Source organism: Anser anser (assembly GCF_964211835.1).
Source record: "Anser anser genome assembly, chromosome: 2".
NCBI classification, from domain to species: domain Eukaryota; kingdom Metazoa; phylum Chordata; class Aves; order Anseriformes; family Anatidae; genus Anser; species Anser anser.
Genome location: NC_139721.1, coordinates 117,584,426 through 117,610,438, shown reverse-complemented (window position 1 = coordinate 117,610,438; position 26,013 = coordinate 117,584,426). Strand labels below are relative to the sequence as shown.

Genomic DNA, 26,013 nt, shown 5'->3' with positions numbered 1-26,013 from the left:
AAGGCAGACAACAGATTTGCTAAGAGTCACCTAGAAAAATTGCCTTTCTAATTATTACTAACCAAACTGAGTAAATGGCTGAAGTGGTTTGTTGAATATATTATTAGAATAGTATATACTTTTCCTGTATTGTTTCAGCTAATTAGAGCACTGCCTCATTCCTCAGAAATGTAAACCTTTGTAAATACAAACCAATGGAAAATGATTTTCTTTATTTGAAACCTTTGTGTAACAGTTTTAATCTGTGTGGGTTTTTTTTTTGTTTGTTTGTTTGTTGTTGGTTTTTTTTTAGATTTGTTATTTGGGAACCAAATTTAAAATAAATTGTATTTGATAACTGGAGATATTCATTGAAATATATATTATAGTTGTTTTTAATATTAATTGGAGAATGTTGGTGTCTACATCTTATTTATCCAGGAAGTTATGGAACTCTATCATAAAAATAATTTAAAACTAGGGTGGACAGAGCAGTTAAGAATATATTGTACCAGTGGGAACAGTTTTCTTTTTCTATAGATATCTTCCCATCTTTGCCATCTCCTGTTGTCCAAGTACAAGCAAGACACATAAAGGAATCACAGAATGACCTGGGTTGAAAAGGACCTTGAAGATCATCTAGTTTCAACTCCCCTGCTCTGGGCAGGGTTGCCAACCACTAGAGCAGGCTGGTCTTGAATGCCTCCAGGGGTGGGGCATCCACAACCTCTCTGGGCAACCTGTTCCAGTGCCTCACCACCCTCTAGGAGGAGCTGAAGTAAATCTTGTGTTGAGATTGTACTCAGAGACACCGAGTCACTGTCAGCATTAAATGCAAATACGTGTGTCAAAAATATGTGTGTATCCGTTTACAGATGTTCCTTCATTTATTTACAAATAATAGCATAAAATTGCTACTGTTTTATGACTAAATTCCCTTTGTGCTTAGATTCCCCCCCCCCTTTTTTTGCTACATTTCTCCAGCTCATTTTATTATTTTTTATTATCTGTATTTACTATTTTTGTTAATACTTATCTAGGAAATTAGTCACTCAGCCTCTCTGACTATCATCAAAAGGAAAAGCTACTTTGCAATGAATTAGCTGACATGAATTAGCTGACAGCACAGTTCTTTTTTTGTTTTGTTTGTTTTTTTCCTGTCTCTTGACCTGTTCCTTTGAAAAAAAAGAAACAGCCACATTTGGACTAGGATAGATACAGTAATGTAGTTTTTTGTTGTTGTTTTTGTTTGTTTTGTTGTTTGTTTGTTTCTTTCTTTCTGAAGATCACTGGCTAACTTGTGAGTGCATGTACTTTGTTTCAATAATGGTCTTGTGAGGATAATGACCAGGCAAATTATATCATAGGGCTGGGCAACTAGATGTCACTTTTATATATTAGAAAGAAAAAAAAATGCTGTAAAGAAGAAGGACTGCCCATATTTAACTGCTCTTTTCCATGAAAGGTATAAAGTTCAGGTGGAACAAATGATTTATTTTCTGAAACATGAGCAAAAATCATCACCCAAAAGATAAAAGTATCCATAAGCTATACCCAGCCTTGATGTTATGGACGAATACGGTCAGTGCCTTCCTATGCCAGCTAGAACATGTCTGTTCCAGCTGGGTATGGTTCATTAGATGTTTAATGTTCCTTCTGATATGGCCTCCTTTTGAAAAGCTATTGGAAACATCACAAAACATCATGCATTATTTTCTAATATAGCAATATAGCTCATGATCATACTGATCATGAGCAATATAACTCATAATCAACTGATTAACTTTGTTGAGCTCATAGTCTATTTTTCTGATTATACAAAAAATGTAATCAGATGAGCAGATGTCCATTTTCCCAGAGAACTGGGTATTGAGAAAAGGTTCTGATGCCAACAGTCACCTTTTCCAGGGATTTTTGTTGTACCGGTAGATCACTGCAGCTTTTCTCTGTGGGCTACCTCATGCTGGGCTGGGATGGAAAATTGCAGCTCTGTCACTATATCACATTAATTATTTGTGTGCAATACCTTTTGCTTCAGTTGCAGGATTATCTAATGAAGCCACATTTTACAGCATAATTCCTCTCAACTCTGTATACAACTTGATTCCCATTGGCTGGCTCTAAGTTTGCAGATGTATTTAATAAATAGGAAAGACTAGTTATGGGATTTATTTGTAATGAAACCAGAGAAATCTTTGTCAGAGCATGCACTATACTTATCCATGTGAGAAATTAGTGTGGAAAATCTACAATTTCTTAGTTTACTACACAGAAAATCCTCTAGGTAGAGAAGCTCAGGCTTTGCAGTGGCATGAAGCATGAAGAACAAGATATAATCCTGTTATACAACTGTAATAGCTAAATGTTCAAAGTTTCTGATTCAATTTCTACAGTAGAAGTTACCTTGAAATTGGCTGCAAATTCATTAACTATATCTAAAAGTGCTCCCAGAAAGCTCAGTGCAATTGCACGTGCAACAAGAACTACCATTTCCTTATCTTTGATACTGATTTGGATCAATTTTTGCAGTTGAAAGATATTGGGCTGAAAGCTATCTCAGTTATCAGAATCCCATACTTTTTACAGGGGCCATGAGGAGTATTAAATTCAACAAGCTACAGTCTAACAGGCATGAAAAGTTAAAGCCACACACTGGCATTTGTGGCTAAATGTGCCACTTGATATTCATATCAACTTCACAGCTGATAATACATGGTAAACTAGAGTGAGAAAGATTTTTTTTTTAAGCATTCAATAAATTATATATACTAATACATCCCTATTTCTAAGGGCTTGTCCTCATTGCACTTAAGTGACTAGAATGAAAAAGACCACATAGCAAAACAACACTGGACCTGTGGGCTACCAATAAAATACTATGTCTTGCATTTTTGGATCATCAGCACATTACTAGTTGGGACTTCACCTGCATTCGCATCCATTTCATTCCCTTCCTATAAGAGTGCTAGTTCCACATAAGCTACTCTTCTGCTCTTACTAGCCTTGTTTGTGTGTGGGAGGGGGTGAAGTTAAAGGAGCAAAATAGCTTAAACTAACTACTTGCTGTATTTAAATTATTTGTACAGAAAAAAAAAAAAACTAAAGACATAAATTAAGGGGACATATCACACAATCCTTCTGGTTTGTATTCTGTTCTTTTTATTTCTTTATACTCCAAAGATTATCATCATGTTAAATTCCTGACCTTAATATGTTGCAATATGTTACATCTGGCAAACCCCTGATTTCATTACAATTCTAAAATAGCTCAATACATTACAGTAATTGAATACACTATTTCAATATTTCCATTGCTAATTGTAAGTTATGGACATATTGCTTTGAATTTCAAGTAGGTAAAGTTCAGCTGACTCTCAAGTAGGAAATGTTCACTCATTATGTATTTTATATATATATATTATAGTATTTTTCTACTGTTATTTTTACAATATTTTGTAAATATAATTTTTACAATATTTTGTAATATTTCAGAAATATTTTTTTCTGAATAATTGACAGGATTTTTTTCATCCTATAAGATAAAAAACATGAAATGTTTCTGAATGCATCTTTAAGCATCTCTGCACATACATATATTTTAGGCTTTTAGGAAAATCATGTCTTCTTTTGTTTTTCAGTCTGGCAGGTCAATATAGAGTAGTATAATATTTATCATAGGAAGCAGTAAGGACCTTTCTGCAATATTATTACTATTATTGTTGTTATTATTATTATTATTATTGCTGTTCTTGTAATATCCTTTATAACCAGAAATACTTGTCTCAAGAAGATAACATTGCAGTGATTTCTGCTGTGGGTTATCCACTGGTCTCCTCTTGCATGTGGTTACCCTACTTTGTGCAAAACCAGTAGACCTAGTAGCCCTAAAGGAAAGAGCTTTTATTGAGCTAAGAATTAAGCCTTGGATGAGTTTCTGCCATGGACCCCCTCTGCGAAGAAAGATGAAAAATTCTTCTATAATACTTGCTCAGAACCACTCTTGCAGCAGCTAGGCCAGAAAGGTAAATTTTGCATGTCAAAATTAAATTATGCAAATTAGGAAAAGCAAAAGGGGAATAAAAATAATTGGAGAAACTCATCTGAGACATAACGCGTATCTTTACTGGAGTCTCAGCAAAGTGTGTTTATTCTTGAGGGATAATTTGTGCATACTGATTTACATTGCTGTTACTTCAGTAGGAAGGTGAGGACCATAACCGCTAACAAGTGAGTAAATTAGCACACAAGAATAATGTCATAGTAGTTGTAAAAATACAGATCTGTGTTACAAGCAGGAATTTTTCCAGAATCATAAGGCGTATTACCCAACTTGCTACTTGCTGAAATGACACTATGGGATGCTTGCTGAGAGAATCTTGCCCGTTTAGTTCTGAAATTTACAGCTACCAGTCCTTCACTTGTCCTTTGCGCATGGGGTGCCAAAACTCCTGCCACTCTCACAGGGTTTGAGAGCGTAGGCACACTGGGAGCATGCTCATCTGTCTCATTTTTTCATGAATAGAATTAATAGAATTAAAGAACTATTCCTGGAAATTTTATGAAGTTACAGATTGTCTAGCATTGCGGGTAATTTAGAAGCATCTTTGTAGAATAGCATTGTCCTTTGTATGTAGAAGAGTGTTGTCCTCTTCTACGAACACTGAACATTTGGGGAAAACAAATCTACTCTATAGTTCCTACTTTTTTTCTGATTTCTTTTTCATATTGATTTAGTTTGGCATTGAGAAATAGAGCCTACCTCATAAGTCACCTTGATCAATGACAACAGTTAAAATGATTCTGGCCGAGTCATTTTAAAGTCTGCACCGGAAGCCCCTTCACTCATTCCAAAGCCTTATGTTAAAACCCATTTACAAAACACTGCATGAATTTAGGAAGGAGGCAAGTGCACCAAATTTGTATATGTACAAAATATTTTATACTAGATCCTATGGCAGATATTGTTACAATTTCAGTATTGTAAATCTTTGTTAGAAAGGTACTAGCTTTTGTTCCAAGTTGTTTTGCTTAGTGGGCAATATAACTCTACACCACACTTTAGACTCCAGGTCAAACCGATGGAAATGAAGACACACCAGGCATTTACTTGCAAACAAAGCATCTGTGAACAGGATGGTATTGAAAAGCACTGCAGAAGGAATCCCAGTATGCCCCCAGTTGTAGTATTCTGGCTCACTTATCAAACTAAACAGCATTTCTGGGAAGCTGGGCCAAATTATATGGTGACTGGAGCCAATTCCAAGTGAGTGAGAATTTGCTCTGAAATATACTGAATTAGTTTGCAGTTTCTACTAGTTTAGCTTTGAGTGGTGTGCGTGTCAGTCAGACAACTAGCTGGAGGGAATGAGAAGATGACAGCAATAAAGACACTGAGTTGATGTTCTCCTGTTATTTCATCTGCTTCGTGGAGCAAATTGTACCCCTGCAATCTAGGAAAATACATTGAGTTTCACCAGTTAATTACATCTGGGTGTTGGAGGTCTCAGTATTTTGTTTGTAGATTTGCTTGTCTGCAGTCATTTACTTGTTTTTGTACATGTCCAACATATAATTTACATTACTACTTATACCCAAATTAAATGTATTTTACATGTATCTTTACTACATCCAGAATCTCATGTGCACACTGCTTACACCAAGTTCTGATCTGAACCGTTCCATGTTTTCTACTCTCATTGTGAAAACAGTCCCATTTTATCTCTTGAAAATGGCATTCTCGAACTGAACCTCGGGGAGAAGGAAGTGGCTTCCTTAAGAGGCAGCTTTTTGTGTTAATACATGGACTCTTTCCTTCCCAGCACTGTCATCCCACTGAGAGAGAAAGTATCAGGCAATCTCTGCCAGATTCAACAGGAAAAATGAATTTTTATTTGAGAATAAGCTTTGACCGATCAAAAAGTTTGAAATAAAGCAAGGGCTAAGGTAGTTTTAAACTGCTGTTGTAAGGTAGTTCATGGTCATTTTTCCTGTAATGTACAGCTCTTACTCTGTTTCTGCTGGATGTTGTACAAGTAATAGAACAATCCTTACAGTAACAGTGTGTAAAGCATCCCTCTTTGTGCATAAAGGAAATGGCTTCCAGGACTCAATAAGTGCTCCCTGTTATTGACTACATTGTTATTTTGTTTTTTTCTCTTCATTCACCCATCAGAACTAAAAGGATTTCTGAATATCTGGAAAGCTTCTAGATTTGATGAAATTTAAACTGTTCATGACAGGCAGTATGGCATCATGTCATTGTCACTGCCTGCTAAAGCGCCCTTTTCTGTATGCATGACCATTAGAAAATTGGAAGGAAAAAAAAAAAAACACTCAGAAAATTAAGGGAAAAAATGTAATAAAAGTATGCTTTCTTGCTGTTCTTTTTTGTTAACAGCTCCTTTTAGCAACTCCATTTTTTCTTTCATGCTCTGCCTGTGGATATACAGATAAAATGACAAGATGTAGAAGGTTTGAGGAAAAGAGCTATGTTCTTGAAATAAAACATTTTTCCTGGAAATCTCATTTGGGTTTAAAAAAAAGGGATTTTTTTTTCCCGTATGGGAAAACACTTTGAAGTAATTACTTCATTTCTAACATCAAGTAATAGACAACCTCCACTCTGATTTATATTCTCTTTATGTCCATTTTTCCTAGACATTTCACAATAGTTAAATTTACTCAGTGAAGTCCACAGGTGAATCATGCTTTTTCCTTTTTTATAATGCTAAAAACAGAAGTTTAAAATATTAATGTTTAATTTGGGTTATATTTCTGGCTCTCATTTTAGAACTAATCATTTTTCGTTACAGCTGTGCTGTACATGGTTGTGTCAGAAGTTAGTTCTTTTAATGACTTCTGTCATTAAAAAGTAATCCTTTTGTGTTTAGGCAAAAGGATCATACAAAATGTTTTGGGACACAAAAGTCCTGTTATATCCCTTAGTTCATTTCCTAAACAATGCATTTTCCAAAGTCATTTTCAGCCTAGTTTAGCTGGACAAAAGCTTCAACTGATTTGCCGAGCAGTGAATCTTCAGAGCTTAATAATGTATATCTTGTTTATAGCTATAGCTAACTAATGGATGGCGGTTCTGTTTTATGGAAACTGTTAAAGTTATCCCACCCTAGGGAAAATAAATACAAAATCTGTGTGATCCTAAATTATAATAATGGAGTTATCTTATTTTGTCCTAATCAAATGAGTATTGACCTGAGCCCTGGGGGGCACGGAGCCCTTGCTCTCATTTGGGATTATGAAACTCAGGTGTTTCTCATCTGTGTGTTTCAAACCTCTCTCCTAGTTACAATGCCTCAGCTCGTTCTGTTTTCTCTCTTATGAAAGCTCTGTAATGAATGATGTGCTATTCTGAAGAGCACATGTATGTCAGAGTAGTAGAATGCTTTGTTCCTTGCTTTACTGTCTGTGGTACTGTGCAGGCAGAGGACTGTGGTGCTTGGAACCAGAACTACTTTTTTTCCTTAAGATCAGAAAGTGACTGCTGAGATAATTAGTTTTTTCCAGGCGTGTGCTGAAGTTTGGGATTAAAAAAAAAAAAAAGTGCAATAGTCAATAGTCCTTAAGTGCCGAGTGTGCCTTCACTTTTGTGAATACAAGTGGTGAAAATGAACATATGTTATACAAGTCAGTTTTCTTTTTTCTTTTTTTTCTTCTCTTCCCTCTTTTTTAATAAAATAAAAGGGGCCTTACTCATTGTCTTCTGCATGCACTGCAATGTGAGAATGCTGCATTAATATACTGATTACAAGTATGACTTCAAGGCAAGAGAAAATTAAAGATATTTATCAAAGTATTTTAGTCTCTTTGGAGAAAACCGTTGTTGTCGCCGAGATACTATGTTACATGGAAAAAGCTCTTGGTGGATTTAAACAAAATATTGCAAGTATTGCATTTCTTTGTTTTCTGCATAGCTTGTCTTCTTGGGAAATAGCTGGGCTTTTATGATCTTTAGATAATGGGGTTTTACCCTTCTTTCTACTATTAATGTCATGGTAATATATAGAAAGAAATCTAAAGGGGAAGGTTATTATTCAGAGCTTTTTTATTTTGAATATATAATATACTTTACAAATATTGAATCTCTCAATGCTATGCCTAAGCTGTCTAGCGGTATGTAAGCAATAGCTGAGTTTGTTCTGAATGAAATGCTTGGTGAGCACATAAAAGGTGCTGTGACTGTCTTTAGCGAAATATACAAAGCTAGATAAAATGTCATGTATTTTCAGATACCAGCTGACAGATTGGGATCACGAATGTGAGGAAACAGCAATAGAGACCTTGGTTTGTGCTCCATCAGGAGTGTGTAAGTGGGCTGTATCAGAGGAAGAACAAGTGACTGAGGGACAAGTATATTACAGTGATGTTGGGGCCATGTTTTATCTGACACAGTATTACAAAACTTTACACTGGATGTTATTGCAATGTTCGTTTTCCAAGGCTCTGTGAAGAAGGGAAAGCCCCTGACTACCATACGTATGCTGCACGGGGTGACTTTCTTGCATGGAAGGAATGGGTGGATTTAGACCTGCTGTTCTTGGGAAGATCAGGAGTGCTGTGTGAACAAGTGGGTCCAACAGGCTGCTTGGTGTTGGTGTCAGGACCTTCTGAAATACAATGCTGTTCTCCTGGTCCTCTGTATCCTGGGTGCTGCAGCAGCAGTTTGGTTCCCTCTTTCGATATGATAGACTTGTGTTCACCTCACTAGCATCATTTATTTATTTTTTTTTCCCCAAAGTACCTTCAAGGCACACATAGATTTAATTTCTGTTTTGTATCAGAGAGAAGGACAGCCAAGGTCCTGGCCTTGGAGTCCATGCTAGGCTTTGCAAAAATGCATAAACGAGTCAAACAGACCTAGCCCAAGGAACAACATTTTTGTTAAAGCTAGTCATATGAAAGCACAAACCAAGGTTTTTACTTCTGTGATACATTGCTGAGATGTGGAGCTGTGCCAAGAACATTCAGGAGATGGTGGCAGTAACCAGCTCTTTGCTGTTTGGCTGGTGGAAAGGGGAAAAGTTGAAATATTGAGAATCATGGGAAAACTCAGGTAGTAAATGTCCCAAAGTATCGACTGCAGACATGGAAATGGTAGCATATGGGGCCCAGCCTCCCCTAACAGTGTCTCCCCTGAGCCCAAACCCCAGCTCACTCAAGTTATCTGCACTTCACTAAAGGACTGAGTCAAGCATGTCATTATCAGGGGTTGAACTTGAATTTTACTAGGTTTCTTCACGCTGGCTCTAGCAGAGGTGAGTCAGTCTCAGCTGTTTCTTTGGTGCCTCACTCAGTGGAGCTATACTGCACCATGCTACAATGCTACAATATTCAGAGGGTTTCTGTGGGCAGCTAGCATGGGCACAGCTAGTCGTGATGACTTTTGATACCCGCTGTGCTAAAGCCAGCTTATGTGTTCCTGAAATTCATTCCTGATCCTGTGTCTCAGCTAAATAAGCTCTTCCATATCCAAATTAGTTCGACAGAGAAGCAGTCTCTGCATCTGTAGCATATGGGCAAAGGGGAGCTGGCTCTACTTAGTAGAAACTGTTACACTGAACCATGTATTCTAAATGAATATGTTGATGTTTTGAAAGTGCCTGCTTAAAAGATGCGTGTCATGCAAAGAGATGCATGTCGTGCAAAGAGAAGTTCTAAAGACTCGTTGTTGTTAGCTCCCAAACTCCACTGGACACGTTGTCTTCATTGGAGAAATGTCACTTGGATCAGTCTCTGAGTTGGGGCCAGGAAACATCTGTATCCTGGAGTATCTCTCATGTCTGAACTAACATTTAAAATTGTGTTACTGAACTCAGATTAACTGGCCGTCTTTGTGCAGCTGTCAAAACAATATCAGAAATGGTAAAGTGAGAAATTCTGGAAAGGGTGCAGAAGCTGGCGTGGAAGTGGGCTTCGGACCGTGCAAGCCCCTCCACGTAGTTCAGATGCATCAGCCTCAGTTCAGCCTGATCATGGGCTACTCACAAGGTACAGAGCTTTACTGTAGCCAGAACACATCATTTGAGGTTACAACTGTGAGTAAAATGACTAATTTTTGTACATAGTTCAGTTGGAAAGGAGAGGATTGTGTTTTTTTAGTATAACGGTAAAAAAAATGCAGAAAGTGGGAGGAGAAAACTCAGAAAGTACTGGTGTAGTCCAATGCTTGCATTATAATATAATAAATAAGCTGATTCATATGTTCGTGAATGCTTATACACACACAGCATGCAGCTGAACCTAATAAAATCATAGTAATCGCAGGAATGACAGTGTGCCTGAAAGAAAGAAAAACAAATGTTTACTCTGTCTGGAAATGGAGACATATCTTCATTTAGTAGCATTCTTCCCATTCTAAAAATGAATGATATTTGAGGGTGGGTTTATTTTGTTTGTTTGTTTTAAGATGAAATGTTAGGCTTTTCTCTCAAATGGCACTTTGGAGAACTCAAACAATTAGACACAACAGTAAATGCTTTCTTTTGTGGGAAAAGTTTTTTTGGAGGGTTGGGGGAGATTCCTATGGAAGCACAAGTTATCTTTTTTTTTTTCTTATTAGAAATTGTGGCAATGGAGTTTGTACAAATGTCCTAAAACATAGAAAACTAAGTGAAAATGTGTCAGCATTTTGGAGGTAAATCAAATTTGTAAAGAAAGGAAGTAATTTTGAAAATACTCTGGAGACAGTAAATAATAGTAGAGATAATATCTCAACAGGAGAACTTCAACCACCTAGTGTAGCAGATAAATAAATGTTCTTTTTTTCTTTTTCCCTGAGTTTCTTATGCCTTAAAGATTAGAATCATTCCTCCTGCCTAATATCCAAGGGCATCTTTAATTTTGTATTCACTTGTTTAAATACTTTGGTTGTTGTTGTTTTTTTGTTTTCTTTTTATCCATGTGAAATGAGTAAAAAGAATATATTAAGCGTTCTTAATTTTTTATGGCATATTGTTTGAATGTAATTGATTTCAATGCAGTAATATTTAAGATAAGTCAGTTTTCATTTCTTTAAAGAGCGAGACGATTGGGAGAATGGGAGAAGTCAGCATTAGCTAATGTTAAGACTACGGTGATTTATGACAGGTTAATATTAGATTTTTTTTGTCTTCAATTAACATTTATTGTAATAAAATTAGCCAAGGACAAAAAATGTAGTACCTAGGCTTGGATGTAAATCGTCTTGAAAATAACTCAGTAAGGAAGTAAGGAAGCTCTCCTGAAGTATCCCCCTGCACAAATGCTGAAGTTGATGGGACAGTTGCTGAGACAGGCTTCCCTGAGTTCTGATCCCATCTTTGCCACTAACCTGTGCTTCCCATGGGCAGCCCTTCGCATTGCAGTTTTCTATCTAGAAAAACAGGGATTCTGCTGTTAATTCTGATAATCACCACAGTCCAGCCTATGCTTAAAACTGAACAAGTGCTTAAGGGCTTTTGCTGAGAAAGGGCAGCTCGCTGAAGCAGGTGCAATCAGACCTCAAGTTATTTTACTAACTCATTTCTTATGGAGTCAGGGATGCTCAAAGATTTCTCCTGGAGCAGAGAAGCAGTGGTGTCTTTCATGCTGTGATGAATATGTTGAGTTTTAATAACAGTTCTTGGGCTTCAGAGGCTCATTGTCTATTTTAACATTGCACTCACTGCTATTTCTATAACTTCTCAAGTGTTAGTAATAAATTGAGTGAGCGTGAGAGCTAGATATATGGAGCTTGACTTTTCACTACTTTCATTTTTTAATGTTTTTGTTTTGGGAGAGTTTGGCAAGACATGTAGATTTTCTCTCTTGTAAATTTAAACGTTTGTTTTCTTTGAGTGAGGTTGAATTAGAGGATCCCCTGAGGTCCTTTCCAGCCTGAATTATTCTATGGTTTAGTGATTTCAGCCCGAAATCAATATAGATTCTTCGAGGTCATTAATATAAATATGAGGATCTGACCTTTTGGCAGAGACAGTTTTAGCACTGCTTATCATGTCATAAGATCACTTTTTAAGCTGAGAATCTATCCAATGATTTCAGTTACAGAATGCATTGTTAGTGACATGACATTGGTGATATAAAATCCATCGCATCTTTCTAAGATTATTCATATAGTCTGTCAATATGCTATAAACTCTTAATTGCCTTTAGAGATCCCTGAAGACCCACAAATTGCAGAAGAATATTATAATGATGAGTTTGAATCCTGTTCAGAAAGCAGTGAAGAGGAGGAGGATGTGGAAGCGTCACAGACTGTCTCTAAGACAAATCACCAGGTGTGTGTGACCTTTGGGAAAACAGTACACATTTGATGCTCATTTTCTGAGGGAAAATGAAACTACTTCCAAGATTGTCCTATTGACATTACTGAAATTTGCTTTTGTCAGGAATGTGTGTGTATAGCAGTATCATGAATTAGTTATGTGAGTATGCATATGTATAATTAATCTGAGACATTGATGAAAAAGATGCTTGCATTCCTTCAAGATTAACAATAATGCTCCTATGATTGCCTTAGGGTGAATTGTTGTCAGTAAACTCCCTTGTGGCCATCACACGCTCTGAGTGGGGTTCTCATATGTAACATTAGCTATGTGTTATTTAAGTTAAAGCTGAAAGAACACTTCAAGCATAAGATCTAAATTCCAGATTTATTTCCTGGGGATAGATAGGCACCTTCAGATGCCACTTCTTCCAGCCTGTATTAGACGTATTTTCTAGCATGAGCCTAAACACCAGCAAGTCTTGACCAGCATATCTGTAGACTTACCCAAGAATCTTAGAAAGTGTAAATAAAAAGAAAACTTATTATTGAAAGGCTTAAAGAAGCTTTATCGGGTGAGGCTGCCACAAGAAAGTCTTAGGGATTGCAGTTTGTAGGATGTTGAAGATGATTGGAAAAGGCACCTAATTTAGATCTGATCAGAATGAACCAAGATGAGTCTTGTCTTCAGTGATCAAGTCTCAGTGAAATCAATGAACCAAAATGCCCAAGTCAGTTCTGAAAATCGATCTTCCTAAGGCATTCAGGAACAATTAATTTCTACCCTGTGTCGTCAACATAAGGTATTGTGTTACAGTGCTTCTGCACAGTACTGTCTGCTTTTGCTTAGGATCACAAATGTTAGTCAGAGTTCATGTGTGAAAAATGCAGGGAAGAGTATGATGGTTTTTACATTTTATGGAACCAACCAGGTTTGCTAAAACCTCTTCATTAAATTATAAATAACTTGTAATATTGTTTAAAATCCGTGAGCTAATAGTTTCTTTAAGTTTCTTGTAGTTTTAAAGCAGAAGCTAAATGTTTATAGGATAAATCAGAACACTATTTTTACCACAGTGGCAGGGAATCCTGAAGTTCTCTCAACCAGTTAAACTTGAAGTTTACTCATAGACAGTCTCATGCAATCTAGAAATGTCCTCCTAGCTTTCAAACTAAACACATAACATGCTTTAACAGTTAATACAGTGGTAATATAAACAAATAGTTGTAAGTCATTGGAATATCTAAGGCAGTGTTTTGTTGCAATTTGCTGGGTCTGTGTTTACTCACAACACATAGACATACAAACACTCTGTTGCCAGAAAAATCTGCCATAATGTACTCTTGAAAAGAAATTATTGCTCACTTTTATCAGACTTTTTTTTTTAATTTCTTTTTTAGAATGACTTTTAAAATTTTCATTCAGATTCATTGACGATATAATTAAGTGTCAATCAATACTGCTTTTGAACAGGCAGACTGCTGCCTAGAATTAATGAAGGGCAGAAGATAAAAATAGATTTCTCAATAATGCAGAATAAATTAGGTGTTGGCAGCCAGATTTGAACAACAACGTTCTGTCATTTTATAGTGATTCAGAATTCCGTGATGACAAGAACTGACACTCTGTGTTGGAAGAGCTGTCCCACTGACATCTCGTGCCAGGATCCAGCCCCTATAGGCTGGGTGGCTTTGCTTTACCAGCAGTCCATGTGCACATAATCATTACCCCTCTGCAAATTGGCCTGCACAGACTGACTGGAAAGCACACCCTCTCTGAGCATTTGGCTTTCAGGACTTCCTCCATCAAAGAAGCAATTAGTCTGTCTTTGTTTTCACTCATATTGACCAGCACCTTAGATAAGACAGGACTGCGTTTGCAGGTATTGACACAATCACCTTTTCTTTTTCTTGGGAAGTGAGCAGAAATTTCAATTTTCTCTTTCTTGAGTGAAAAATTCTGAAATGAGTGTGGAAGCAAAGCAGGCTGAACTTAGCTGTGCAACTACATCTGACCTAACTGAATATAAATTCTGTACAATTAGGGGAAATAAACATTTTAGGGAATAATATTATCTTGGCAAAAACCTCTAATGTATGGGTCAGATGGAATATGCTGGGAGGTACCTCTTTCTCTCTGGTGATTGTAAAGGGATCTGCAGTTATTAGCATGCATGGGACGTCTTCATTCTGGATGTCAACAGTTATGTGAGATGAATCCCACTCAAAGGTAGGTGGTATCATGCTCAACAATAATAATAAGCTTCAAAACCTACCAGAATAGATTTGATCTTGCTAGTATATAGCAGGGGATTGCTTCAGCAGTCATCTACTTAATACCAAAACTCCTACACCTATCTATGATAGGATTCATATTCTTTAACTCTTTCTTCAAAAATACTTCTATAAATTAAGCTTTTGGAGGACTGTGTGAATAAAGAAGTCATTCCACTGCATTGCAGGGTAAAGACTTGTAAGGTATTTACCATCCTAATTTGTGCAAACCTCTCAATTTTCCAATGCCAAGATTGAATTACTAGTTACTTTTGTGCAGAGTCAGTGCAGAAAGTCTATCTCTAGCAGTACTCCATGGTGACTGCATTACTTCAAACAAAAAATAAAGACTCTGATATGCAGTAGCATGGGGTCACAGATTAATTGAACTACACAATGGGGTGCATAATGTAGAAGGGGACTTGAGCTATGTATTCCAGTTATATTAGGCTCCCATGGTTTTCAAGACAGAAAGAGAAGTAGTGGTCTTTCTTGGGAATCAACCCCTCTTCAGTTAAGAAGATAGAGTCATACACTCCATTAGTGTAATTTAAAGCTTTAGGATGGGAGCTGACACAGCTACTTTCCCTTTGTTGATAACTTTCAATACAGCCCATGTGCTCTCAGCTACGTTGCCCACTTGTAACTGTGGAGTTATCACCCTAACCGCATCTGAACCTCTCATCTTGTTTGTATTGGTTGTAAAGTTTGAGTTCAGTGTCCTTTTTCCTTCTCTTTTGCAGCACTTTCTTTTCTTTCTTTCTTCCTTTCTTCCTTTCTTTCTTTCTTTCTTTCTTTCTTTCTTTCTTTCTTTCTTTTTCTTTCTTTCTTTCTTTCTTTCTTTCTTTCTTTCTTTCTTTCTTTCTTTCTTTCTTTCTTTCTTTCTTTCTTTTTTTCTTTCTTTCTTTCTTTCTTTCTTTCTTTCTTTCTTATTTATTTCCAGGAACACTGATTTCTAATTGTATGAGAGCTAATTAAGGGGAAAACATGAAAGAGAATAAGAAACTGTTTCTAAATATAAATTGGAAAATATGTAGTATAGAAGAGGTTTCATCTTGAGAAGTTAGTGAACAGTGAGGGTTTCACATTGGCTTTGATTTAGCTGAGATGCTAATGGATGCTTTTTATCTCAGTTTATCACCTTGCTCTTTGTGCTTTCTTTTAGTGACAATAATAATAGCAAATTAGCCCTCTTCATTATGACAAAGTCTAGCAATACAGTACATTAGCTCCATATTTTCAATTTCCAGGTCGCTTCTGAGATTGTCAAGCAACATAATCAGCTGGCATAAATTATCGTAGCTCCGGTGTCTCATCAGTGGTTGTAGGTGGTCTGTGTGTTATCACCCCAAAACTGCGCCACTAGATTCCTAATGCCTGCCTTGTCATCCTTGGCATGATCTGTTGCTGTTAGAAAGGGGTTCACTTATTCAGAATTTGAAATATCCAAGTATTCCTCCATGCTGGCTCTTACGTGTAGGAGGGCCTCTTTTCTGTGCATCTGTCAAACTCCCTTACCTGTTCTGCAGGGCTTTTAAAACCATAGGCTGCTTGATATTTTTAAAAATACAGGATTGGTTTTTTTTTCCAGCAAAGTCAGGATTTTGACTTTCAGTTTTAAATAGTCAAGGAATGCCATGTCGCCATGTTGTCAAATGGGAGCTTCTAGAAACTCAGGCTTGTCTCATAGACTTGAATGAAATTTGCTGTCCTTCCTGGAGCACAATCTTTGCTAAATGGTTAGATCTTAAATTTCATCAGTATACACAAATAACATTTCAAGTGAAAGATATCATAGCAAAACTGTTAATTATTTGTCTGGTAACAGAAAGCTTACAATGGAAAAGTGCTCAAATCTTTTCTTAATTAAAATTTTAATTATTCATTGCTACTAGATATGTAAGTAGATGTGTGATTAATGAAACATAAGTATTAATTTGCAGAGTCAAATATCATAACTAATAAATTTTGGGATAGTTACGAAGTACATACTTTCCTTTTTCAATCTGGTATTGTTTTAGATATTTCAGGACTAACCAATGATAAAATGCTGGTCTGTTTTCAAAGACTGGACACCACTCTCAACAATAAACATATTATTTAAGCTTCATGCATAGCTGTCCTACGTATTTGTGTTCTGCAAGGAATCTGACTTAAATAATTGTTTGTATATAATATTATTCCCAAGCCTATTGTTTTAGGGGAATAAAACATACAAAGTTCTGAGAAACGTATTCCCTTAACTGTATTAAGTGTTGATGCTCATTGGTGTAAGTAATGTCATTTATGCTTGTGGGATCATACCTCTGGTACACAATGTTTATATTTAAGATTTTGCACACACTAATGCTATTCATTATTTCATTTATCCTCAGGACAGTGATGTTGACGCAATGGTCAAGTATTTGGAGAGTGTCCTGAATAACAGCTCATTCGGTAAGATGGTATCTCTTCTCTAAATGTAATAGCAGCACTTATTAATAGTCCTTATTCATCACAATCCAATTACTTCCATTTTGCAAAAGAACAACTCAAAAAAGTGATCTTCTTGAAAATTGCTCCCTTAATCTACTGCACAGAAGTATAAGTATGCCAAATACACTGGCATACACAATTAATTGCTTATGTTGAAAATAATAGAATCATAAAACATGATGGCCAGAGTTGTGGAATGTTAAAATAAAAGCTTTTAAAAATTTGGCTTTTGCCATTTTTTCTTCTTCAGAGGGAAACATTTAAGAATATGTAAGTTTTTTTGCAGCTTCTAATATTGGTAACAATAAAATAAAATGAATTAAAGGAAGTTTTTTTTTTTAAAAAAAAAATGATGATCCAGGATAGGATAATACTTATTTTACCTTACACTATTTCATTACAGGCATAGAAAAATCACTGAGAATTTAAGTTTGCAATTTAATCCTAAAGTCTCCTGAAAATTCTCTCTATAAATTTAGAGTTTCATACTCCAGTTTCTCATGTTCTTCATTTCTTTTCTCTCTCATGAGTTTTCTCATGTTCTTAGTTTCTCATGTACTTAAAAGCTAAAAAGGTGTAAGTGAAACAAGGATATTTACTGAGGGCGGTGTCTGTCCCTGAAGACCACCAGGCTGAGTGGTGCCAACAGCAGTCAGCATGTGGTTTGCATGAAATCAACCTTGTTGCTTCTTGTTTTGGTTCCTCATTTACACACATTCAGTCATGATAAACCTGACTTGGTGTTATTACCTTGTGGCTCTGAAATGAGAACATAGGGTACATCCTCCTTGCAGAGGTTCCTCCAGTGCTGAGCTCTGTTTCACCCTGCCTCATGAGCATGGGCTGATGGGGAGAAAACTGAAGAAAAAGGATGAAAGTGAGTTAAAGCTGTGGCTGTCACTCTCTGGTCACCTTCTGTGTCTTGTGTCAGGGTGATCCTTATGACTGAACAAAGGCCAATTCACGTGTGCTTTGTCTTCACACTAACAGAGATCCCAGAGTCTTCAAATTCTGCAATCCTTTAAAAATTTACATCACTTTTGTCTGCAGTAGGTTTGTAGAAGTGGAAATGAGGACAAAATTTAGCTCTACAATTTAATGTTTTGTTATGTTAATGTAAAAGAATAATACTCTGGTATTAGCCAAAACCAAACAGTGTCATTTAAAAAAAAATAAATCATAGTATTGAAGAGACTCTTGGCTTCCTCTTTTTTTTTTTCAGTACAAAGAATATGAAGATGCCTTTTAAAATTATTATATTAAAGAACTAAATTATGCTTTAATTATTAAAAAAAGTCTGACTACTCTGCACTGAAACTTAAAGCGTTTCTCCAAGCTGAGCTAGTAATTAGGCTTGTGTGATCTGTTCCAAACAAATAAATGTGATGATAATAAGAGAGGAGTCTGTGAGGGTCCCTTTTATCTTTGTATGCTCGGTATCACTGAGGACCTTTAAACATTTACTCTTTTAAGTTCTTCCAATGTCTAGCTACAAAGCTGAACAAAGTACAAACTATCTTTAAAATAAACTTAATGTATCTCCCATCTTATTAATGTGCATCTTAATTAGATGCACATCTTAAATCCTATAAAACAGGATTTATTTATTTATTTATTTTGAATCAGGATGTAAAACCTAGAAGTATCATGTTTATCAACAAGGAATGCCTATATCATAAAGAAAAGAGGTGGTGGTATTGTTGTCATTGTTTGTTTGTTTGTTTTTGAAGTGAGAACAATTTACTCATTTTTCATTTTAAAAGTCCATCTATGATATGGAAAGATATTTCTGTTGCATAGTTCGAAGGAACTCTGCAAAATACATGGAGAACATTTTCTTAAGCTTTTTGTTCTCTGTGGGATATCTTTTGTATCACCGCTTTCTGTATGAAAGATTTCTATGGTTCATATTTGTAACAAGGAAGTGAGCATTTCACCGAAGGGAGAACATCTCCTGAAGTTTCAACTTCTTAGACTAATTCAAAGCCACATTTGTGAAAATATTTGAGAACATACAGGTAAAAAAATATTACAAATATCTTGATCTTTCAGTAACCAAAGAATAGGTAGCTGAATGTGAGATTCTGTACATACTATCTGCTCCTTTCCCTATTATTTTTGTTTCTGGTCTGTTTGAATATTTTCCAACATCTTACATGAAATTCATAAGGCTAATTTTCCCCTTGACCTTAGCTTAGTTTTCACATAACATATATATATTGTCACATGTCACATAACATATATATTTGTCATGAATTTAGGGAGATGTAATCTCAAAGTCTTGTTATAGTCAAAAAGAAAATGCATCTACATGTAAAGCCAATAACTTTTTATTAGTCTTATTGAAATCTTAACAGTCTAATCAAAGAATTATTGTTAGTTGAGAATTAATAATTACAGAAAAGAAAGATAAAGGAAATAAGCAAATGACTACTACTATAAGAAAAGGTCTTAATTTTTAATACATGCATTTCCTCATAACTCCCATTTTGCTTGGTGCTATGCTCACCTTCCTGATGATCTTAACGCTGGTAGCTTCAGCCTGACGTGTCAGGGGATGTGATAAGCCCTCAGTACCTGCAGTCCTTCACCAGGAGTGGTGATCATGATTACTTCTTCCTCCACTTGGGGTCATTTTTGTGTGTTTGCCAATATGCATTTATACCTTGCTTTTCCTTCACTGACCTGCAAATTCATGTCGCATCAAAAACGGTATGTGCATTTTACATAGTTTAGATGTTATCTTTGTTATCCCTAAAGCTAATTCTGCCCATTCCTTGGTCTTCATTTCTTTAATAGCTGATGAGTTGTTTATAGCCATGGGGCCCCCAGTACCATCTCATGCCTCACTTCTTACAATCTCATACCCATAGACTTATCCCATGTCTCCACTTTTCAAGGTTTCTGCTTATGTATCAGATGTGTATTTTTCTATTATGTTAGCTAAAAATATGTATTCTATGTGATAACTGCTCATTATTAATCTAAAAACTCTGTACAATACAAAAATAGGTGGAAATAAAGCAAAATAACCCCAAGATCATTAGAAGAACTGAAGTTACAGTTTAAGCAATTAAATCAAAGCTCCCACAAGGCCAAGACAAGGTCGGAGAAAGTCTGACAGAACTCCGTGCTGAGGTCTTGCAAACCCAGGCCCAAGCCTGTGGCCTGGTAGTAGCAGTGGCAATACCACATTTCTGGGCTGCAGACCCACAGTATTATTGTAACAGCTACTCCTGAAAACAGTAGAAATTTCATGGCAGTAAGGTGGATGTAGAAGTTTGGTCTGGACAGAATTTCTCCATAGCATTTTTCATTGTTAAAGGAATTAAAAAAAAAAAAAAGTGCCATTTATAGCAGATCTTAGAGAACATCTGAGTAGAGAAAAAAATAGAACTTTTTTAATGCCAGCAAGGGCTGTGATAAAGAGAATGCAATAAATATGCATTGTTTTTCCACAGGTGAAGTTTCTTCTGTGTAAAACCTCAGTAGTGAATGGTAAAAGCCTGGGACTTTTTAAAGTAACTGAGTTTTCTCCCCAGGAGTTCCCACTGAATCACTGTGAATACCAGCACTTCAATGCAGTACAAGGTTCATTTGGGGTTAGCTACACAGCTCTGTGGGGGGTAGATTTGAAATATCACAGTACATGCTGGTAAAGTTTGAAAACTGGGGAGATCCCAGAACAGAGCTTCAAAATGAAAGAAAGTTTGAAAAAACGTCTTTAAGATACTAAGTCTGCTTAGCTTAAAAGAGGAGAAAGTTAGAGGCAATTTGATCACTTTGTATTATTATAAATATTTAAAACTCAGGAAAATAAATCTGTTTCTAAGGAGCTTTTCAATCTTGTAAAAAAAGGCACTGGAGGATCTTATATGTACAATGAAAGCTGAAAAAAAACAAATCTAAACCAGAAGTCTATGTTTCAGTGGAGATAATAGTTTCTTAACACATAATGACTTACCAAGAGATGCAAGAGATGTCTATCACCACTCATTGGTGTTGTGGTTTAACCCGGCTGGCAGCTAAACACCACACAGCCGTTCGCTCACCCTCCCCACTCCCTCTCTGGGATGGGGGAGAGAAACAGGAAAGTGAAGCCGGTGAGTTGAGATAAAGACAGTTTATTAAGACAGAAAAATAATAATAACAATAACAATAATAATAGTATTACTAATAATAATGTGTACGAAACAAGTGATGCACGATGCAATTGCTCGCCACCTGCTGACCGATGCCCAGCCTATCCCCGAGCAGCCGGCCCCCCACCCCGGCCAGCCACCCCTACATATTGTTTAGCATGACGCCAGATGGTATGGAATACCCCTTTGGCCAGTTTGGGTCAGCTGTCCTGGGTCTGTCCCCTCCCAGCTCCTGCTGCACCCCCAGCCTGCTTGCTGGCAGGACAGAGCGAGAAGCCAAAAAGTCCTTGGCTTGGTGTAAACACTGCTCTGCAACAATTAAAACATCAGCATGTTATCAGTACTCTTCTCATCCTAATCCAAAACATAGCACCCTACCAGCTACTAGGAGGAAAATTAACTCTGTCGTAACTGAAACCAGGACAATTGGGTTTTTAGCAGAAATGTAAGTAGGAATTCCTTTGGGACATAATGTATAGAAGTCTCATTGGCTAATCATAATCATCCTTTGTAACTGTATCTATGAATAATTGTGAGACACAGTATTTCTTTCCCTACAGAACCTTTCATCTTTCTTCCCTTAGACAAAGTGGGAAGGATGCAGTGAAAGCCTTGAAACTGGTGCTCTGTGACCCAAGAGGACAATTTTGCCCTATGTTTTTCTGTGGCCTTGTATTAGGCTAAAGACTGGGAGAGTATTCATCTTCTAAACATACTTAGAAAGTGCCAGTACTTGGTTTTAAAATATCAATTTTCTTGTTGTTTTGTTTGAGTTTGTTTAACGAATTAAGAATGATAAATTGCTTAAAAATGCAAATAGTTTCTTGGCCACTTTTTGAAGAAGCATAGTTACATGTTCTGTGTTGGTGTATGGGTAGGCAAACTGCTGAAAGCTGGGTGCAAAATATATTATTAATCAAGTAAATTCTTCTAAGAAAATGCCTGTGATTTAGAAGTTGCTGTGGGTTATGAATCATTCTAGGAAAAGTTTTGATGTTTTTCATAGCAACAATGTGAAAAGCTCTTAGTGGTTTTCACTGAGAACTCATTTTTTATGACTAACCACAGCTTTGCAGCATCCTACAATCTGTAGCCCTTGCAGCTACTTCACAGTACCCAGAAGATCATATTTAATGGAGAGAAAGATAGATATTACTTTGTATTTAGAGAGGAGGTTTTGCTTGGCCAACTGCCATGTGGAGAGTAGACAAAGTAAGAATTATTTAGCCTGGAATCCCAGAAAAAAAAAAAATTAAAAAAAAAAACAAACAAGAAGGATGTCTTTAATAATGAAATGTCATAGGAGAGGGAGATAAAGTATTGTAGCAATAAATAGGCTGAACCCACTAAGCCGAAAGAATATGCTGAGCTCTCACCACAATGATATATCCTGTAATAATAGTAATACCAGAATTTAGGTGGAGTCTGTTATTAAATATACTCTGTCTTGAAAGAATGCAAAAATTATATTTTCCTTAGACCACTGGTGCTCAGGGCAAAACTTTTTTTATTGCTTTTGAAGTCTGACAATGATATCAAAGCATAAATCCTCACATCTGGACCCTATTTCTCTACCAACTCAAAGAGGAGTGAGACACCCGGTAAGTCATGAACATTGCTTTGCAGTACTTGAAGCTTCTTCAGGGTCACTCTGTGGATATCTGAGTTCTTCAGTGCTGCTAAAGTAATTGAATGCTTAAAGACCACATTAAAATATATGGATATGCATGTGTGGTATTAGAGTAAATCATCGGGAAATATATATATATTTATGATGTGTTAAGTTATTGGCTGCTCATAAGAACTAAGCTTGTCATTTTTGATCTTATAAACTATGTTAACTATACCTCAATTGTAATACCAGCTTACTATTAGCCATTAAGTGGTCAGAGAAGTTAAGAAAATATTTTAAAAATTCAAACATTTTTTTCCGTAGCTAGACAATGGAGTCAGGAATCCATTTCTTCTGTAGTCTCTCTCCATGCCTGCTTCCTGTGTTCACTTGTAAAGCTCTAAATCCAGCAGATGCTCACTGCGAGGGATTCAGGCGGGTCCTTCAGGACAGAAAGTTTACTCTCAGTGTTCAAATTTCTATGGTCGGGATCTATAACCATGTCAGACATAGGAGCTTAACTCCTGGGAAGGTTATGATTATGCATTCACGAGAAGCGTTCAGTACTCTCTGGGGGTGTCTACACTGCTTATAGCGGAAAGGTAGCTGCAAGCTCCTTCTGGCTGTACATGATCAATGTTAATGAAATTCAGGCTAAAACCCAGTGGACTCCAAGCTAAAAACCCGTGCCAGGAGGGAAGGGTGTGTCCATGTTGACCAGGCATTGCGTTAACTTGTTCGTGTGACTTTTGGCTTATTCATACCCTATGCAGAACCCTGCTCTGTCTGTTCAGAGCTTGGAAGCTGTGTGCCACAGCTTGCACATTTGCACAGGATGAGTTCCACCATGATATACATTCTCCTCTTTTGGGAAGTGGAATCCTAATACCAAATAATCTGCAAGGAAAAAAAAAAAAAGAAAAAAGAAAAAAAAAGCTGTAGGAAAGTGAAAGCTGAAAGCAGGATCTTTATTTTTCCAAACGCAAATAAATTAAAGGAGTATTTAAAGGGAAGGGAAGAACTGAGTAAGTCAAAGAAAAGGATTAACACAGGAGAAAAATGAGCACAAGCTGGCCAGTAAATAAATTTTGGCTTGAAGTTAGAGGACGGATTTTAGACAGCAGGTCACAGTGAGGCTCTGAAATTGTCTTCCAGTGGAGGCAGTAGGGGCAATAAATAAATAAATCACTAACTTGAACCTGAAGTATTGGTCAGGTTAGGCAGAGGTTTGTGTGATGCAGTGGTGGCATAAAATTGCAGGATATTTGATCTGACAACCCTGATAGTCCTCTGTGACTGTGCAGATCTGGGTTCCTGTAGATGAAAACCATGGTCTTCTATGACTATTAGGTCATTAAATATTGCAACAACCAACAAGGCAAGTGAAGTGAACAGAAGGAACAGAAAGTGTGTGTGGGGGGCGGATATGCATATATATATTTCTCATATTCCTCATATGTATATAAATTTGTATTTACATATACATGTATGTATGTATGTTTGTGTATATATATGTAAAGGATTTAAGGACTACCTTCATCTGAAAGGAAAAGTGATATCATAAGTCAATTTACTCTCTGATTGGTAAAATACTGTCATTTTACATTTTAAGCAAGCCAAAGGAGAGACTTGACTGTTAGGAAGAAGGTTCTTACTCTTACAAATAAGGGAAAGAACAATGGAGAAAAATAAATATTGTCCTAGTCAACTTCACTTTGTTGAATATTTATCTGTGCCAGCATTTCCTTGGATAACTGTCTTTTCTGTTGTAATGTAATTCTCTGTATGCTACACAGCAGGAAAATTCACATTACAGTTTTGTTGCCTTTGAGCTATAAATCTACATGTCCCTAAGAAAGGAATTGTTTTTAATAGGCATTTAATAATCTAATTCATCTTTAATTAATGTGGCACCTTTTGAGGAACAGGAATAGTCTTCCTCCTCCCGACTGCCCTTGACTATGCAGTAGTACTCAGGGGATGAAGGTGAATAAGGTTGTGTGTCTGCATTGATTTGTAGGCTCGGGAACTGTCACCAGAGTGGCTCCAGGGACCCCCCAGGGATTCAGAGCTCTCAACAGCACTATGGCTGAGACCAAACTGAAACGCATGAGGGAGTAAGTAACATATTTTTGTGTTACCAATATCTAGGGAAAGAGGGGGGATTTGAAAAACAGCAGAACACACTAAATAAAACCATGTGCTGCCCCCCACCCCAACCCCCCCCCCCAAAAAAAAAAAAAAAGTTCCTGCAACAACATGAAGTGGATGCTAAGCTATTCTTTCCAAACCAGATGCGTACTTGCCTCAACAGAGGATGAAGGTTGACTGTCACTTCTGATTATTTTCTTGTAATCTGCACAACTATGTCATCCTTTCCAGTATGTCTTCACTGCTGTCTAGATCATTCTGAACTTCTCTTTCTTTATTAGCTCAACTCATGTACATAAATCAGTTGCTGATCTCCATGTTCCCATCATGTTTGCTCCCCCACCCACACTTCATTCTTGCATGGAAAGGCTAAGGTTTGTTTTCCATGATGATATGCTGTTTAAAACCAAATGTGATTGCTGTTGCCTTTGATTTTCAAAAGAGACAAGGGAAGTTATATGTGCAGCTACCTTTGAAACTCTTTGTCTGATTGCTTTCATCATCATTAAAGCCCAAACTTTATTAATAAAGATTTCAGTGTCTCAGTAAAACAAAGATCCATGCTTCCTTTCTATAATGTACTGGTTAATATATCTTGAGCATCTTCCAGTAAATTGTCAGTAATTTCTGGCCTTCCAAGATTTATTACACTAATTTAGATACTGATCTGATAATCATAATGCTACGTATTATTTCTGAACTCAGATTTTCTTTGCAGTGTTGCAACATTCAACTGATTTCAGATTGTAAGTTTTTTTTTAAAAAAGGGCAGTTCTCTGTTGTGTGGGTGGGCAGTGTCAGTTATCTGGTGCATGTTGTCAGAATACAAGTGAGTCCAAACAGTTAATGCTGGTGGTTATTTAAGTGAGTCCACTAAAGAAAATTAATGCAACTGTAACAGCATGGATGGCAATCACTGTGTAAAATACATTACAGTGCAAAATGCGCCACGTATTGAAGAGAAATACCAATCAGATTTACTCCAGGTAGAAGGTTTTCAGTTTTATGGCATTTCAAGAAGCAGCTGTCCCTAGTGTTTCACTTCATGGCTTAGTCTTTACTGTGAAACCAGTCAGCAGGCTTCACAGTCTGCCAGCCTGATTCCTTTCCATTCTCTTTTC

The 26,013-nt window shown here is 36.7% G+C and overlaps 1 protein-coding gene and 1 long non-coding RNA gene across 8 annotated transcripts in view; one reads left to right on the top strand and one right to left on the bottom strand.

Annotated features, from left to right (window-relative positions):
* NEK11 (NIMA related kinase 11) overlaps positions 1 to 26,013 on the top strand; it is a 106,737-nt gene that overhangs the window by 63,863 nt on the left and 16,861 nt on the right. For 4 of the 6 annotated variants that reach the window (XM_083823159.1, XM_083823160.1, XM_083823157.1 and 1 more), the window contains 3 exons: positions 12,127 to 12,251; positions 16,888 to 16,948; positions 24,762 to 24,858. In XM_083823159.1, coding sequence (XP_083679285.1) covers positions 12,127 to 12,251; positions 16,888 to 16,948; positions 24,762 to 24,858 — 283 coding nt within the window. Of the gene's footprint in view, positions 1 to 12,126; positions 12,252 to 16,887; positions 16,949 to 17,781; positions 18,195 to 24,761; positions 24,859 to 26,013 lie in introns of those variants that run through there. The other 2 variants (XM_083823162.1, XM_083823161.1) reach the window with 2 other exon arrangements.
* On the bottom strand, positions 608 to 22,644 carry LOC310893766. Of its 2 annotated transcripts, none has more exons than XR_014579276.1 (4): positions 20,952 to 22,644; positions 19,497 to 19,672; positions 17,738 to 17,845; positions 608 to 10,274 (listed from the first exon to the last, which is right to left on the bottom strand). It is a non-coding gene; the product is annotated as an uncharacterized lncRNA (long non-coding RNA). The 2 variants fall into 2 exon arrangements; XR_014579277.1 differs by having other exon boundaries at positions 608 to 9,835.